A 17,967-nucleotide genomic window follows, 5' to 3' on the forward strand; every position below is an offset into this window, starting at 1 on the left:
ACCTGGCCAGTGCATCCGAGTTTAGATTGCTGTCCAGAGCGGTCACAATGATGCACTGTGGGATAGCTCCCGGAGGCCAATACCATCGAATTGCGGCCACACTATCCCTAATTCGAAATGTTAAAATCGATTTTGGCGCTACTCTGCTCATCGGGGTGGAGTACAGAAATCGATTTAAAGGGCCCTTTATTTCGAAATAAATAGCGTCGTTGTGTGGACGGTTGCAGGGTAAATTCGAATTAACGCTGATAAATCCGAATTAAAGTCGTAGTGTAGACCAGGCCTTTATGTGAAAGAAGATGTAGAATCAAATGAAGTAAAAATCTTAAGTGAATCCACATGTTCCATAGAATCTCTATGGATAGTAATTTCGTGTTCTAATAAGAATATAACTTTAGGGAACTATTATAGACCACCTGACCAGGACAGTGATAGTGATGTTGAAATGCTAAGGGAGATTAGAGAGGCTATCAAAATTAAGAACTCAATAATAGTGGGTGTTTTCAATTATCCCCATATTGACTGGGTACATGTCACCTCAGGATGAATTGCAGAGACAAAATTTCTTGATACTTTAAATAACTGCTTCTTGGAGCAGATGGTACAGGAACAAACAAGGGGAGAGGCAATTCTCAATTTAGTCCTGACTGGAGCGCAGGATCTGGTCCAAGAGGTAACTATAACCGGACCGCTTGGAAATAGTGACCATAATATAATAACTTGTAACATTCCTGTGGTGGGAAGAACACCTCAACAGCCCAACACTGTGGCATTTTAATTTCAGAAAGGGGAACTATGCAAAAATGAGGGGGTTAGTTAAACAGAAATTAAAAGGTACAGTGACTAGAGTGAAAACCCTGCAAGCTGCATGGACACTTTTCAAAGACACCATAATAGAGGCCCAACTTAAATGTATACCCCAAATTAAAAAACACAGTAAAAGAACTAAAAAAGAGCCACCGTGGCTTAACAACCATGTAAAAGGAGCAGTGAGAGATAAAAAGGCACCCTTTAAAAAGTGGAAGTCAAATCCTAGTGAGGTAAATAGAAAGGAGCATAAACACTGCCAAATTAAGAGTGAAAATGTAATAAGAAAAGCCAAAAAGGAGTTTGAAGAACAGCTAACCAAAAACTCAAAAGGTAATAACAAAATGTTTTTTAAGTACATCAGAAGCAGGAAGCCTGCTAAACAACCAGTGGGGCCTCTGGACAATCGTGATACAAAAGAAGCACTTAAAGACAATAAAGTCATTGCAGAGAAACTAAATGAATTCTTTGCTTCAGTCTTCATGGCTGAGGATGTTAGGGAGATTCCCAAACCTGAGCCGTCCTTTGTAGGTGACAAATCTGAGGAATTGTCACAGATTGAGGCAATACTTCCCCTCTCGCAAGCACAGAGTCTGAGTGTAGCAAAATCCTTTTAATAAAGGAGGGAAACAATGCGGCATTATGTTGGGGAAACACCACAAACAGGATTCATAACATTGGCCATGAGCAAAAGACCCACCCCCACGTAAGTTTGGCAGTGTCCTTTTCCTCTCAGGGCCTTAAGTCCAAAAGCCCAAAAGATCACCCCAAAGTCCCAAAATTCCAACACCCCAAAAGTCTCTTGAGTCCAGCAACCCAAAAATCACCCAAAAGTCCAACAACCGAAAGTCTCTGTCCGTAGGCAGTGCAGCCCCAGAGTTCAAAAGTTTATCTGCAGAGTTTTACCTCCCAGCCTGGGTGGAAATGCCCCCACAAGGGGTGTTAAGGGGCACCTTACATGGTCCAAGGGCAACTGCCCCGCCTCTCCGTAGGGTTCTGCTACAGCCTTCACCGTGAGCCGCTCCGCCAGCCGCTCTGCTCCACCAGCCATCCCATAAGCCGCTCCAGCCATCACACCAACTGCACCACTCCGCCAGCTGCTTTGCTCCACCAGCTGTCATGTGAGCCTCTCCACCAGCTGTCCCTCCAACTGCACTGCTCTGCCAGCTGCTCAGCCATATATCTTCAGCCCCCCCACTACTCAACACAACACTCAGTGATTTCAGCTTGTAGTAGTGGGAGCCCCAGTGCTAGTGCACATTGGCCCAAGATGAATTCAGCTCAGAAGCCTGTAAGTAGACTCCTAATAGAATCAAGATTAGCTCTGATATTCTACAGTAGAGAGAAAGAAGGAGGTACAATTGGTGTCTCAGGCCTTCAAAAGGGTCCCATACTATGAGGTATAAACACCTGTCCCCAACCTCTCTCCATTCACTGGGTTTTGGAACCCATGTCCCTTGTCTAGCAAGTGCTACTTAGTTGATGGCGAGTCCCTCCATCATAAAATGCCAAGTACAGTTCTACTGCCCTTGTTTCACATAATCAGGGTAACAACACTTTATTCTTCCTGCCCCAATAACAGAGAAACTGGAGATCCCACAACAGTCAAAGTGACCATTTGGGCTGCCGTGCGCTCAGGCTGTCAAAAAAGCAAACAGGATGTTAGGAATCATTAAAAAGGGGATAGAGAATAAGACGGATAATATCTTATTGCCTTTATATAAATCCATGGTATGCGCACATCTTGAATACTGCATACAGATGTGGTCTCCTCATCTCAAAAAAGATATACTGGCATTAGAAAAGGTTCAGAGAAGGGCAACTGAAATGATTAAGCGTTTGGAACGGGTCCCATATGAGGAGAGATTAAAGAGTCTAGGACTTTTCAGCTTGGAAAAGAGGAGACTAACGGAGGATATGATGGAGGTATATAAAATCATGAGTGATGTGGAGAAAGTGAATAAAGAAAAGTTATTAACTTGTACCCATAATATAAGAACTAGAGGTCACCAAATGAAATTAATGGGCAGCAGGTTTAAAACAAATAAAGGGATGTTCTTCACCCAGCGCACAGCCAACTTGTGGAACTCCTTGCCTGAGGGGTTGTGAAGGCTAGGACTATAACAAGGTTTAAATGAGAACTAGATAAATTCATGGTGGTTAAGTCCATTAATGGCTATTAGCCAGGATGGGTAAGGAATGGTGTCCCTAGTCTCTGTTTGCCAGAGGGTGGTGATGGACGGCAGGAGAGAGATCACTTGATCATTACCTGTTAGGTTCACTCCCTCTGAGGCACCTGGCATTGGTCACTGTCTGTAGACAGGATACTGGGGTGGATGGACCTTTGGTCTGACCTAGTATGGCCATTCTTATGTTCTTGTGTTCTTAATGGACAGAGGGAAACAACAACAACACAGAGAAAGAAGTGATGAAACATAGACTTACTGGACAATGGAGAGCTTTTTTCCAAAGAGGGGAATTTTGCAAAAAGGAAGGAATATCAAGAGCAAACATGAGTGAAACAGAGTACCCAAAGAAAGTATGGGAAATATGAATAATTTGTTAATTGAGATCATGCTGGATTTAAAAGACATTGATCACTGACAAGCATTACAAAGAATGAAATTTATAGACCAGAAAAGACTTGATGATATAGTGCAAGCACTTAAAGAAGTGCCAAGGAAGCTCTAAAACCAACATGAATTAACCTGTTGAATTATATCATTTATGCTACAGCAACAAGTGGCAGCTCATTGACCAAATATCAAGCCAGCTGAGGATTAGAGTCACCGAAAAACTCCTATATTCAAAAACCTCCATGGAAACAAAGAATAAACAGGAATATTAAGCTTTTACAACAAGATACCAGCTAACTGGATGACTTTGAGGAGAAAAAATCATTTGAAAAGAGAAGAGAAGCAAATGGTCCTGTAGATAAAATATCAGGTGAATGAAAAGGATGTGAGAGTTGTGAAGGAATAATGTAAACTGAAGCTGATCACTTGTAGTTATAGGCTTGAAAGATAATCAGCACAAAGTTGCCAGTATGAAGAGAAGAGACTCTTCAGGAGAGACACCAGGAGATACTGTGATCTGATCAATGTTAAAGCTGAATAGGAAAAAATAGAGAGACGATAAATAATGTGGAAGAGTTTCAGCACTACTAGAAGGAAATGTTGTGTGAGGATGTACAACCTAATCAGGCAGCAGCATGTACTAAAAATGTGAGAGAAAAATTTAAAAAATCATACAAGAGAGGAATACACAAGAATATCAAAGAAAGAAAGAAATGAGGTACTGAGAGGAATGAAAAACTGGAAAGCCTCTGGACTAGATGGGGGTGCATGGTTTCAGGCTGAAATACCTAAAAACTTTCTATGATTGCTTACTTGCACAACTTAATACATGTTTGAAGAACAGATGTCCAAGATGGATGGTGACAGGGAGAACTGTCTGCATACAAAAATAGAAAGAAAGAAAGAAAGAAAGAAGACCTCATTGATCCTATCAATTATCAACCGATCACCTGTTTACCAGCTATATGAAAACTTATAACAGAAATTGTGGCAAAGAACATAAGGACATAAGAACGACCATACTGGGTCAGACCAAAAGTCCATCTAGCCCAGTATCCTGTCTTCTGACAGTGTCCAATGCTAGGTGCCCCAGAGGGAATGAACAGAACAGGTAATCATCAAGTGATCCATCCCCTGTTGCCCATTCCCAGCTTCTGGCAAACAGAGACTGGGGATACCATCCCTGCCCATCCTGGCTAATAGAAGAGCCAGATACTGTTAGCTTGCAATGGAATGCTGCCTCCTGAGCAAAGAAGCAGAACAGTAAACATGAACAGGACTCAGGCTGAATGGGAGGATCACAGAAGATGCAAAACAAAGTAAGAAAAAAGTTAGAGATGGTGCAGATAGACTACCAGAAAGCATAAGATAGCATCCCACATTCATGGATCATGGAGACACTGAATACACACAAGCATCATGTCTTTTCTGGAGTAACCTATGGTTAACTGGAACTCTTGACTCTACCTGACAAGAACTCTCATTGAAGAATTCTTAGACTCAAGTTTAAGACTTCAAACTGAGCCATTAATATGTGGGCATTACTAGTAGTGCGGTACACTGCTGGTGTGCTCAACTGGAATCAAGAGAAACAGTAAAATTTTGACATTTATACAAGAAGGCTCCTGGTGATGCATAGTGAAATGAATATCAATCAAGATGTGGACAGGATGGACATCCAATGATGTGGTGGAAGAAAAGTTCTGCTGTCGGTGGAGGAAGCAATTGATAATGAAGAATACAACATTAAAATATATGATGAGTAAGCTGGAGTAAAACATCATCCAGTCATGATAACAAGCAATGACCAACAATGTATCCCAGCCGAAGAAAGCATGAAAGAAAGGAGAAAGGAAAATCACCTCAGAAAGCTGCAAGAAAGATTTACACAGAAATCAATGCATCAATGACGGTGAAGAGAGATCAAACCTATTAATGATAGAAGATTCATAAACTCATAGCTTGTCGAAGGATACTTCAAAAAAGAGACAGAGAGCCTCATTATGAGTGCACAAGAGCAGTCCTTGAGGCTTAATTACATACGAAGCAAAATGGACTGACAGAACCGCTCCCCGAACTGCACAATGTGTTCCGAAAAGGAAGAGATGGTGGAGCATGTGTTGATCCTGGGTGGGAGAGATATATGAATAGACCCATTGAGGTTGCCAAGCGTCTGCATTGGAGACTCTGTGGCAAGTACAAATTCAAACATGCACTATTATGACCACAGAACTGAAAGTGCTCTAGAGAATGAAGAAGCTAAGGTTTTATGAGATCTGGCAATTGTCACAGACCGAACAGTGCAGGCAAAGAGGCCAGACATAGTTGTAAAGAAGACAAACAAGACCATGTTAATTGATACTGCCAGACCAGCAGAGAGAAACATAAAAGAGAAACAAGAAGAGAAGATGGTAAAGTATGAAGAACTCTGCCATGAAGGGGAACAACTATGGACGAAGTAGAACGAAAATTATCATAGAGATAATTGGAGCACTTGGGTGATTTTTGTACCTAAATCCTTTGAAAATCTCACCCAATGGGACTTTTGACTCAGTGTCCTGCATGTCTGAATTTCAGGCTGTTCATACAGTAGAGAATATCTCCTGCCTTCATAGAAGTGAGTGGTGATTTTGACATTAGTTTGTAATGGAAATGGGAATGAAACCAAAGTTCTGTCCAATATCAAATGTTTCTCTCTGCATGTTTCTTAGTGACAAACTAAACCTCCCTCCCCCCATTATCAGTTCATCAGACAAAGGCCTTAGTGGAGAGTTGGACTTGGGAGTAGAATCAGAATGTCAACACAGGCAGATGGTGTGCACAGTGAATTCCAAAGCTAAGCCCCTTCTCCAGAGAATGCTCTGCCCCTCACCTTGCAGCCCCCAACAGTGCTCCCACCCACACACTCGAAACTATAAACTACTGCTAACATGCCCCAACTATCTCCATTGTCTCAGTGCTGCCTTCAGAAATAGAGTGAGAGAGTTGGGTGGTTCAAATAACTGGGTTTTGCCAACCAAGGGCCCTCTGCTGTAACTGAGTCTGTCTGACGGACTGCTGCATCCAGGCAGAAGTCAATGGGCATCTGCAGAGACACCTGCCCTCTGAGATAAGGGGGCAGAATCTGGTCCCTTCAAATTGAAAGGGTAAAAAAGATTTTAAAAAAGGAATATGAATAAACTCACCTGCCTTTTAAACATTGATCAGAAATATGGTGAGCTGGGAAGTTGGGTCTCGTATCTCTCAGGAAATATGGTGAGAATATTCTGATATGTGATTTTCTCTTACTGGTTTCTTAGACTATCGACCTCCGATTTATCTGTCCGATCTCTCTATGTGCCTCTGGAATACAGCACCCAAGGATATCAAATAGTTTATACTTGGAGCAGTGAGACCCCTTGAGGTGTGCAGGGATATCAGTGGGAATGGGGCAAAACACCTCTCCATAGCAGAGTCCAAGACTAAGAACTGATTCTTGAGAGTTGTTTAAATGCTCTCTTGTTCCCCCAGGGACAAGATCCCTGAACTTCACTCTCTGTGACAAGTACTCAGTAACATTGTGCTGGTTCATCCCTTAAGAAGAATTTTACCATGTAAAACAATGACAGCAAAGATTATCAGTGGAGCCAAATTGATGTAGGTGCCCAATCTCAAGGAGAGTCAATAAAAAACGCCTGTATAGAGAGGCTCACATTTTCAAAGCAGCCTGAGGAGTTAGAAACCCAAATAGCAAATCATTTCATCTCCCTTTCACTCCTTTGAAGACCCTAACCATAATGTCTAACAACCACTAGAGGGCAGCAGAGGAGAACACATGGGAAATGTCCCATCCTTCTTAAACATCACCAAGAGATGAACACACCGGTTAAGGAATGAGAAAGGAGCAAACAGACCATATAAGATAGCAGGACAGAACAGGAGATGAGACAAAGGAGCTGTATAGAGCTAGGAGAAATTTGTCAGACAAATAGTTTATTTTCCCCGTCAAGGTTCCTTTCCCACTCTGAACTTTAGGGTACAGATGTGGGGACCTGCAGGAGAACCTCTAAGGTAAATTACCAGCTTAGATCTGGTTTTGCTGCCACCACCCAAATCATTTAAGAGTTATTTGGGAAACTCTGTCTACCTCCCCTCCCAGAATATCTCCCTCCCAAGTACTATAATCCTTCCCTGGGTAGCCTTGAGAGACTTCTCCACCAATTCCCTGGTGAACACCAATCCAAACCCTATGATTTTAAAACAAGGAGAAATTAACCATTCCCCCTTCCCCCACCCATGAATTCCTGGTGAGTCCAGATCCAACCGCCTTGGATCTTAAAACAAGAAAAAATCAATCAGGTTCTTAAAAAGAAGGCATTTAATTAAAGAAAGAAAGGTAAAAATAATCTCTGTAAAATCAGGATGGAAAATAACTTTACAGGGTAATCAGATTCAATGAGCCCAGAGGGACCCCCTCTAGCCTTAGGTTCAAAGTTACAGCAAACAGAGGTAAAATCCTCTCAGCAAATAGGAACATTTACAAGTTGAGAAAACAAAGATAAACCTAACACACCTTGCCTGGCTGCTACTTACAAGTTTGAAATATGAGAGACTTGTTCAGAAGATTTGGAGAGCATAGATTGATGTCTGGTCCCTCTCAGTCCCAAGAGCGAACAACCCCCAAAACAAAGAGCACAAACAAAAGCCTTCCCCCCACCAAGATTTGAAAGTATCTTGTCCCCTTATTGGTCCTTTGGGTCAGGTGTCAGCCAGGTTACCTGAGCTTCTTAACCCTTTACAGGTAAAAGGATTTTGGTGTCTCTGGCCAGGAGGGATTTTATAATATTGTACACAGGAGGGAGGTTACCCTTCCCTTTATAGTTATGACAGCCCCAAATTGCAGTTTTGTTCGACCCCCTGTTGTTTGCAAATTTGACAGAAATTCCACAAATTTTTTCATCCGGGGGGAAAAAAAAGTCTAATTCACACAGCAGCATACGGAACCTAAGTGCCTCTCCAGTACCTTTAACCTAGTGGTGAGGACACTCACCTGGAATGTGGGAGACCCATTGTTTAGTTCCCCTCACTGCCTGTTGTGGAGCAGAAATGGGAAGATGGGTCTGCTATTTCTCAGGAAAGTGTTTTAATTTCTGATTTATAAGGTACTTTAAACATAAGCATGACTATACTGGGTCAGACCAATGGTTCATCTAGCCCAGTATCCTTTCTCTAACCGTGGGTTGTGCCAGATGCATCCAGTCCCAGTATCTGGCAGTTCGAGATTTAAGGACACCCCAAGCATGGGGTTGCATCCCTGACCATCCTGGCTAATAGGCATTGATGGACCTATCCTCCATAAATTTATCTAATTCTTTTTTTAACCAAGCTATACTTTTGGCCTTCACTTTCGGAGCAGGACTTTCTCAGTCTCTCCTGTCAAATCTTTTTCACTTTGTATAAATCATCAGCTGATATACATGGCTGTAGTGCAGCCATAGGGGCATATAGAATGGATTTTCACTTTGGAAGTCTTTTTCCTTTGACAAGAGTCAGTATGGAGGGATTTAGGTTTCTCAAATCCTCAGAATTATTGGATCTTCCAATCTTATTTGTGGCTGACCTTATGCTCTACTTCCTTCTACCTGAGTTCTATAAACCTTCTGTAAAAGCATATTTCTTCTGCATGTTGGACATGACGCAGCATTGCAGCCATCTTGTTCTCAACTGAAGCAAGACTGCATCTTGCTGGGATTATCAGACTACCTTCTCACTGGTGACAAAATCAAACCAAGAAATGTTAAGAATATGCCATGACTTTTGACACTGAAAAATGTTTAATTTCCTTTATTCAACTGTTTATAATGCATATGGTTCTGCTTCATATAACACAATTGACATCACAACAGCACTGAATACTTACCTCTTAGATTTCACACAGATATCCTGCTACCAACAGAAGCCTCTGAAGATGCTGAAATGCTATCGACAGAAAACCAATCAGATGTGTGACTTCTTCAGCTATAGAACCTTCAGCTGTCAACTGACTATCCAGATAGGTAAAACTACTCACCCATTTAATGCCAATGTCATCCATATACAGTGTCAGCAGGCCGTTTGTTTCTGTTGTCTAGGAACATGCATAGTTTTGGTTGTATCATCATAGGCTCTGCAATTTTTCTCAGCTCTTTCTGCTTTAGCAGTAGTTGGTCAGTTGTCTTTCCAAGAAGACAATATCATCCACATACTCAAGAGGTACTAACGAATCTTTAAAAGTCACCCTTCCTATTTGGGCCTCAATCAGCCCCATCGTCAGAGACTATATTAGAACACTACATGGCAAAAGTGAGAGAAGGCATCCCGTGGATACTCATGACTATGCAGAAAACCAGTCTGCAATGCAACATTGACCCTGATACAAATAGTTCTGCAGTACAGTTGCTCCATGAGGCATGATAAGCCCTCACGCATCCCATACTGGTGTTGCAGTAGCTGGTCGATACAGAGTCAAAAGGGGATGCAAAGTCTTTAAATATAATGTGAACCTCCTTTGGTCATGCTAGTTGTTTTCCAGTAACATTCCATTCTATAAATAATGAAATAAAAGAGTCATTGGAGCAGGAACTTGGGTCTTCCACCTCCCCAGGGAGTGCCCCAGCCACTGGGAGACAGTCATTATCACTCTGGCACTCCAGCCCAGTGGTTAGCCTTCAACTAGCCTCCGGCTATTGGATAATTGGCTCCGGTAGTCATAATGGTTTTGATCTTCACGGTGCATTTCTGTGCTTCCAAGGATGTAGGCCATCTCTTTTGTGATTTTATGCCTCTTGTGACAAAGTTCCTCCTCTGCCTTGGTGAGTTCTGCGCTTTCTGGCAGATTTGCTCGCCTTGGAGGTTTTCGGCATTCCTCAGTTTGGCTCTTTTTTCACAAACCTGCCGTTCATTTAGCTAACCTCATCACTGGCCAGCATGGGGAAAAAGGAGGAGAACAATCGCCCGCAATCTCTGCTGGCCCACCTAATGGGTCGGGGGACAGGCCAGAGACCTTCCCCTCTGATGGGCCCACAGTACAGATCAACTTCTCTTATATCAAATAGGGAGTTGGGAGGCCTGCCCTCTACTCTGGGTTCCAGCCCAGGGCCCTGTGGATTGCAGCTGTCTTTAGTGTCTCCTGTAACAGCTGTGTGACAGCTACAACTCCCTGAGCTACTTCCCCATGGCCTCTTCCCAACACCTTCTTTGTCCTCACCACCGGACTTTCCTCCTGATGTCTGCTAACGTTTGTACTTCTCAGTCCTCCAGCAGTACGCCTTCTCACTCTCAGCTTCTTGTGCACCTCTTGCTCCCAGCTCCTTGCACACCCCTCATTGACTGCAGTGAGGTCCTTTTTAAACCAGGTACCCTGATTAGCCTGCCTATCTTAATGGATTCTAGCAGCTTCTTAATTGGCTCCAGGTGTTGTAATTAGCTTGCCTGCCTTAATTGGTTCCAGCAAGTTCCTGATTGTTCTGGAACCGCCCCTGTTACCTTACCCAGGGAAAAGGGACCTGCTTAATCTGAGGCTAATATATCTGCCTTCTATCACTCTCCTATAGCTATCTGGCCTGACCCTGTCACACTCTGTTAAAACTCACCTGTGCTGACATCCACCTGGTTGAATTTCTGTCTTTCATAGTGTCTGCCTTTGTGGGTGTGGTCCCATTTCTACTCACCCTAGCTTCCTACTATAGGACCCTCTTGACTATCCAAAGGATCCCTTCCAACTCAGGGAAGATAAAAACTCAGGGAGGTGCTCCTCACACCTCCAGGTTGTTTCTATTTCCTATGGTTCCATCACTATTGTCTCTGGGGCCTCTGTAGGAAACCAGTCACCAGATTTAAACAAGGACTTCTTCCTGCTCCACACAGCAATATCTCCCATGCTCACCCCCCTCATCTACAGCCTGAGGAACAAGGAGGTCAAAGATCCCTGGGAAGGGTCAGAAGCAAAGCAGTGACTTTCCTAAAGAAGAGCAGTTTCCCATAAAGTGACCCAGTCACAGGAGTCAGAGAGGAATGAGGACCTCAAATGTACTGAATGTTCAATTCAATTGCTGTAGAGCTGATCAACCCGACACAAACCCAATGGGACCTGACTACAAGTGTCGGGTTCATGTTGGTTTGGAGTACAGGATCCAGTTACAAATGTCAGGTTTGGTTGGTTGGTATGAAAACTCACCTCATAAGAAAGTGCGACCCAGCCGCCACTCCTCCTCCAGCCAAGCCCCCTCGGAACTGGGGAGAAGGGGGCACATGGAGGCAGGGACTGGAGGTGGGGTTGGTGGGGAAGGGGAGGCTGGGCAGCACCACATCATTTTGAGGATGGGAAGGAAGGCTCTTTCCCCTCCAGGACAGGAGCCTTTGCCAGTTGTGCAAATGCAATAGTAGGCAGGGGTAGCAGGGAGCCGGGCGAGCAGCTGTTGTGGGTGGCCAGGGCAGGGGAGCGGGGACAACCTACCTCCACAGCTTCCCAGACCTCACTGCTCCCTCAGCCTGCTGTGTGTGTCTGAGGCCAAGGTAGCAGCCTGCTCCAATGCCCCCACCACATCCACCTCTGCCAGAGACCTGGGCAATGCTAGAGCTTCCTCTGCACCCCAGACGCCTTGGCACAAACCTTAGTGACTGTTCAAGACAACCTGAACCCAATGGTATCTGACTATAAGTGCTGAGCTTGGGTCATGTCAGGTCTGAAAACAACTCGACACTCATGGGCTGGGATTAGGTTCAGACAGGCTGTGCTCCAGGCAAGTTTGGGCTGGACTTTAAAATTAGGTTTGAGCAGATCTCTATATTGGTGACTCTGTGTAGCATGTGGTATTTGGAAACATTTACAAATTGTACATCACAGTTACCTTTCTGCACTTTCATTGTGTGTTTCTTTATGGAAATTAATAAAAAATTAATTGAAGAAGGAAAAAAAGAAACTGGAACTTTTCTCCAGAGTGTTTTGTCATTAAAGCTTTACCTAACTATTAACCCTCTTGAGGGTCACTTGTTAATTTTGTTTATGCAACACACATTTCAGACTGGCAGTTGAGGGAGTTATTATGTCTTTTCAGTGATGGAGTCAAAGCAATGCACAAAAGGGTCAGGAAGAAAACCATCGCAATGACGTAATCATTAGTGAATGGGGAAAAGGCATATAACTAGATAACAATGTCTCTAAAAAATGTTGCAAGTTGACAACCACATCCCAGCTTCTCAGCGTTCAAATGAATGTCTGGAAGGGAGTGTCAGGGACATGTGAGTTGCCTGTGCTGTCTTTTGACTATTATATGTTCGATGTGTTTGATCGTTATTGAGTGGATTGCTAGATGGCTGCCAGGAGGCTAATTCCAATAGGACCAGCAGCCACATAGGCTGGGAAGCACACTATAGCACCTGGTATCTCCATGTTCTCTGGTGCTTTAAGGACAGTACTGGTGTTGGTGACCTTGAAGTGTTACCCCCAGCAGGCTGGGTTCAGCCCTGGGGTTGGTAACTGCAGTCGGGAGGACCAACAGAAGGGAAAGTGAAACAAGGAGCTTTGGGAGCAGTAGAAAATCAGAGCCGCTGGAGCTTAGGAAAGAGGGTTGCAGAGGCTGCAGGGGTCCAGATCGTTCCCCACAGAACCAGCAGTCTGGATGAGGTAAGCCTACCTATGCTTTAGGTCAGACAAATGCATCTTGGCTGTTCATTTTATAAACAACCCCCCTTTGTCTTGTTATGCTTTGATTCCTGCTGTTCAGATGCTTGGTGTTCCAAAACCTGGTTTGGGTCTGTCATAACTATAAAGGGAAGGGTAACAGCTGTCCTGTGTACAGTACTATAAAACCCCTCCTGGCCAGAGACTCCAAAATCCTTTTCCCTGTAAAGGGTTAAGAAGCTCAGGTAACCTGGCTGGCATCTGACCTAAAGGGCCAATAAGGGGACAAGATACTTTCAAATCTTGGTGGGGGGAAGGCTTTTGTTTGTGCTCTTTGTTTTGGGGGGGTTTCGTTCGCTCTCGGGACTGAGAGGGACCAGACATCAATCCAGGTTCTCCACATCTTTCTAAACAAGTCTCTCCTATTTCAAACTTGTAAGTAAATAGCCAGGCAAGGCGTGTTAGTTTTCCTTTGTTTTCTCAACTTGTAAATGTACCTTTTACTAGAGTGTTTATCTTTGTTTGCTGTACTTTGAACCTAAGACTAGAGGGGAGTCCTCTGAGCTCTTTAAGTTTGATTACCCTGTAAGGTTAATTTCCATACTGATTTTACAGAGATGATTTTTACCTTTTTCTTTAATTAAAAGCCTTCTTTTTAAGAACCTGATTGATTTTTCCTTGTTTTAAGATCCAAGGGGTTTGGATCTTGATTCACCAGGAGTTGGTGGGAGGAAGGAGGGGAATGGTTAATTTCTCCTTGTTTTAAGATCCAAGGGGGTTAGATCTGTATTCACCAGGGAATTGGTGAAGGTTTCTCAAGGCTTCCCAGGCATAGGAATTCTGGGGATGGTGGCAGCGGACCAGAGCTAAGCTGGTAGTTAAGCTTAGAAGTTTTCATGCAGGCCCCTACATTTGTACCCTAAAGTTCAAAGTGGGGATACAGCCCTGACAGGGTCACTGTGTTCATCCAGTCACAGTTCCTGTGGGGACGTGTTGGAAAGGCAGAGGAACCTAGTCAGGCCTGCTAAGCACTCACAGCTTGTAAACAGGTGCTGTAACTCAGGACAGGGTTTAAAGAGAGGGAGAATTGCAGGTTTCCACCCCAGAGAGGTAAAAGCTCAAGGCCTCTCATCTGCACTGATGTATGTCAAAGGTGCAGCTAGTCCTGAACAGCGATAAGTACAAGGGAAAGGGTGGCTATATGTATATAGCTAGTGGCCACACATGAAATATTTGTTTTCCTGTGTGCAATAATAACACCTAGCCTTTCTCTAGAGCTCCTTGGGGGAATAGTTTTAGAGGCACAAGAACAGGATTAGGCACCTATTCTACATCCTTTTTTCTGTCTTTCGAAGTCTCTCCCTTCCCTACTAAGTCGCAAAATAAGAACTTCCATTGTAGATTTGGGGAAACTGAGGCAGAACATGGGCAGTGACATCCTCAAGATCATGAAGCTGGTCCGTGACAAGGCCAGGAATGGATTCCTGCCTGCCAGACTTTCAGAGCAGTGATCAATCCCCCTGGATCATACTGACTCTCAGGAAACTATCATAGGATAATTGATGTTAGGGAAAAAGAGACATATTAGGCCACATAATCGTAGATTTCAAGCTACAAGTAACTGTTATGATCATCTAGTCTGAGCTCCTGCATAACACATGCTAGAGGAGTTCACACAATAACTCTTTCATCAAGCCCATATCATGTGGTTGAGCTAGAACTTATCTTTTAGAAATAAACAGTCAGTCTTGATTTAAAGACTCCAAGTGATGGAGTATCCACTAGATTGCTTGGTAAGTTGTTCTGATGGTTAGTTACACTCAATGTTGTAGCCTTTATGCTGAAACATTCCCAGTTAATATTAAGTAGTTAAGGATAAGGGTTCAATAAAACCCCACTTAGTTTTCAGGTTCAAGCCTCTAGGTTTAAGCCTTTGGATGTTAATTGCAGATCTCCACAATGTAGCAAGGCTACTCTTTTAATACTCCATTATAATACTAATTAACATTTAATTGTCCTTTACCATAATTATATTTCTGCCACCTTCTCATTGGCTCTTTACATTTCACATTACATAAATTAAGAGCTTCGCCAATGTTCTTCCCATATATCAATATACATAACATTTAATAAAACCTTCCCACTTCTCAAAACCACTGATTACAAACTTTGCTTAAACCGGTTATAACCAAACCATAATAGTAACATAGCCCTGGGCCATGTCATTGTTATTTCCCATAACACTCTGTCTCCAACTTATCTCTAACATTCTCACACCAACAGCTTCAGTTTCCCATTCTCCTCTACACTTAGTTTGACTTAGACCCAAAATCTAACATCTACTTATTTCTTAACCTAACCACCCTCTAGGCTACACTGTTAAAAAAAACCTAAATGAGCTTCCAGCCATTTGATGTTTTTCTTTTTTTTTCTGTCAGACTAAAAAGTCCTCTTTGATCAGAAACGTCCTCCCTATGTAGGTACTTAGGTACCATGGTCAAGTCTCCTCTTCACTTTCACCTCGTTAAGGTTAATAGACTGAGCTACCCATCCAGTCCATCAACTTGGGGCCAAGGCAGCATTGTACCTTATTGTTCATGTGGATCTATACACATTTTATTATGTTCAGACTATGTATGCTGTAACTTGCAATCCTTTTAAGTCCATTTACTTGAGTAGGGTGGATGATAGTTTGAGAGAGAGCAGATGTTTGTTCCCTGTATCTGCATACTCTCATCTGCAAAGCCCTGATCACAAGTTAATATCCCAGCTGCTCAGGTCTCAATGTCACAGCTTATGTTAGCAGGGACACATCTGCAGCCAGATCAGAGGGTATGTGCAGTTTGGGGCTGGGGGCAAAGGTCTCTGAACGAAGAAATGGTGCTATGGATCCTGTTTTCTCTGAGGTAAACTGAGCTCAGGGCCGAGCACCTGCAGGGCAAAGGGATAGACTCATACTTCCATGCAGGCATTTTTCTAAATGCTCATGTCATGTAGTTAAGCTCATATGTTATGTTCTGACTGATCAGACTGGAGCTAAAGCAGCAAGTCCTATAGACCAAAATCTCAGTTATTTGAAAATCTAGGGCTGAAAATTTTCCTTCAACAGTGTTTTCCAATGGGATATTGGGGTTTTCACTATTTTTTTTAATTTTCAAAAATGTGTCTCTTTTCAGTGGAAAATTTCATTTTTTGTCATCAAAATATTTTAAACGGGGCATAAAATAGTTGCCTCCTGGGAGTTGTAGTTTGCTTCTTGTGTCTCCAACTCCTCTGTGGCTGGGATCTGCAGCTGGATTACATCTCCCATAATTCATCATGGTCTCTCATGCTGCATTATGGAAGATGTAGTCCAGATGAGGGATCCCAGCCCAGCGAGAAGAATGGGGACATGAGGAGTAAACTACATATTCAACAAGGCACTTAATCTCCCATTTGTGGCCAGAATCTCTGTTTAAGATGGATGCAGATAGGTGCCTAGCTGGATTCACTAATAGAATTAAACAGGTCATGGGTTGGATTTTTAAAGGTATTAGGTGCCTAGTAGGACTTTTAAAAGCATCTAGGCACCCAACATCCATTAAAATCAATGTGATTTAGGTTATGAAGTTCCTTTGTAAAATTTCTCTAGAAGAATAACTGAATCTTTAGGCCCTTAAACATTTTTGACAATCTAGCCCTAAGTAAATACTGAATACAATAAAAAGGGATGGAATAACAAGGCTAATTTTTCTTCCTATCTTTCTTGCCTTCCAGAGAACACATGGCACAAATGCCATGGACAAATCACACATCCATCACCAAGTTCATTCTCCTGGGATTTGGGAACCTGAACGAAGTTCAGATTCTGCTTTTTGTGGTTTTTCTAGTGATCTATATTGTGACCTTGGCTGGGAACCTTCTGATTGTTGCTCTAGTTGTGGCTGATCAGCACCTTCACACCCCCATGTATTTCTTTCTGGGGAACTTGTCCTTCCTGGAGACCTGCTATACCTCAGTGAGTGTCCCCAGATTGCTGTCTGGGCTCCTCGTAGAAGACAGGACAATCTCATTCAGGGACTGTATCACACAGTTATTTTTCCTCAGTGCTTTGGCTTGCATTGAGTGCTTCCTCCTTGCAGTCATGGCTTATGACCGTTACTTAGCCATATGCAACCCACTCAACTATAATGTTATGATGAACCTCAGGGTTTGCCTTCAGATGGTATCTGCCTCCTGGATAACTGGTTTCTCAGCCACTGCTTTAGTAGTGGGGATGGTGCCCCAGTTAAGCTTCTGCAGCTACAATGAAATTAATAATTTCTTCTGCGACATGGAGGAGCTGCTCAAATTGTCCTGCACAAAAAGCTCCCTGGTGGAAATGATTGTTCTGCTCTCCTGCTCCCTGGTAACCCTAGCTCCTTTCCTCTTTATTGTTGTGTCTTACATTCATATCCTCTTGGCCATCCTGAGAATCGCCTCCTCTGCTGAGAGGCAGAAGGCCTTTTCCACCTGCGCCTCTCACCTGCTGGTGGTGAGTCTGTATTACGGGACCATCATTATTATGTATGTGGTGCCATCAGCGGAGCGATCCCCTGCCTTCCATAAAGTTCTGTCTCTCATGTACACAGTTATCACCCCAATGTTCAACCCCATCATCTACAGTCTTAGGAACAAAGAGGTGAAGGGGACATTCAGGAAAGTTGTGCTGCAGAGTTTAGGCATGGTTTAGGCTGTCATTTTCAGAGCAGCTTATGGAAGTTTGGCACCCAACTCCCATTTGCAGATCAGTACCTAATTTCTTTAAGCCACTTTGAATAACTTAGCCCAGATCTCAACAGAATTGTGAAGATAGCAATCTTAACAATGTCTTTGATTGGGCCTTTCTTCTTGCCCAGCATCACTCTGCTGTAATGCCATGACTCCCAGAGCAGGGCCCTGTACACTGGCCTATAGTGTTTAAAC

General features: G+C 43.2%; 1 protein-coding gene across 1 annotated transcript; it reads left to right on the forward strand.

The window, feature by feature from the left end:
• The first annotated feature begins 16,795 nt into the window (after positions 1–16,795).
• On the forward strand, positions 16,796–17,734 carry LOC117885613 (olfactory receptor 10A7-like). Its single transcript, XM_034786894.1, has one exon. The coding sequence runs from the start codon at positions 16,796–16,798 to the stop codon at positions 17,732–17,734; it is 939 nt and encodes a 312-aa protein (XP_034642785.1).
• Positions 17,735–17,967: the final 233 nt, after the last annotated feature.

The sequence above is a fragment of the Trachemys scripta genome, chromosome 12, assembly GCF_013100865.1.
Source record: "Trachemys scripta elegans isolate TJP31775 chromosome 12, CAS_Tse_1.0, whole genome shotgun sequence".
Classification (NCBI taxonomy): Eukaryota; Metazoa; Chordata; order Testudines; family Emydidae; genus Trachemys; species Trachemys scripta.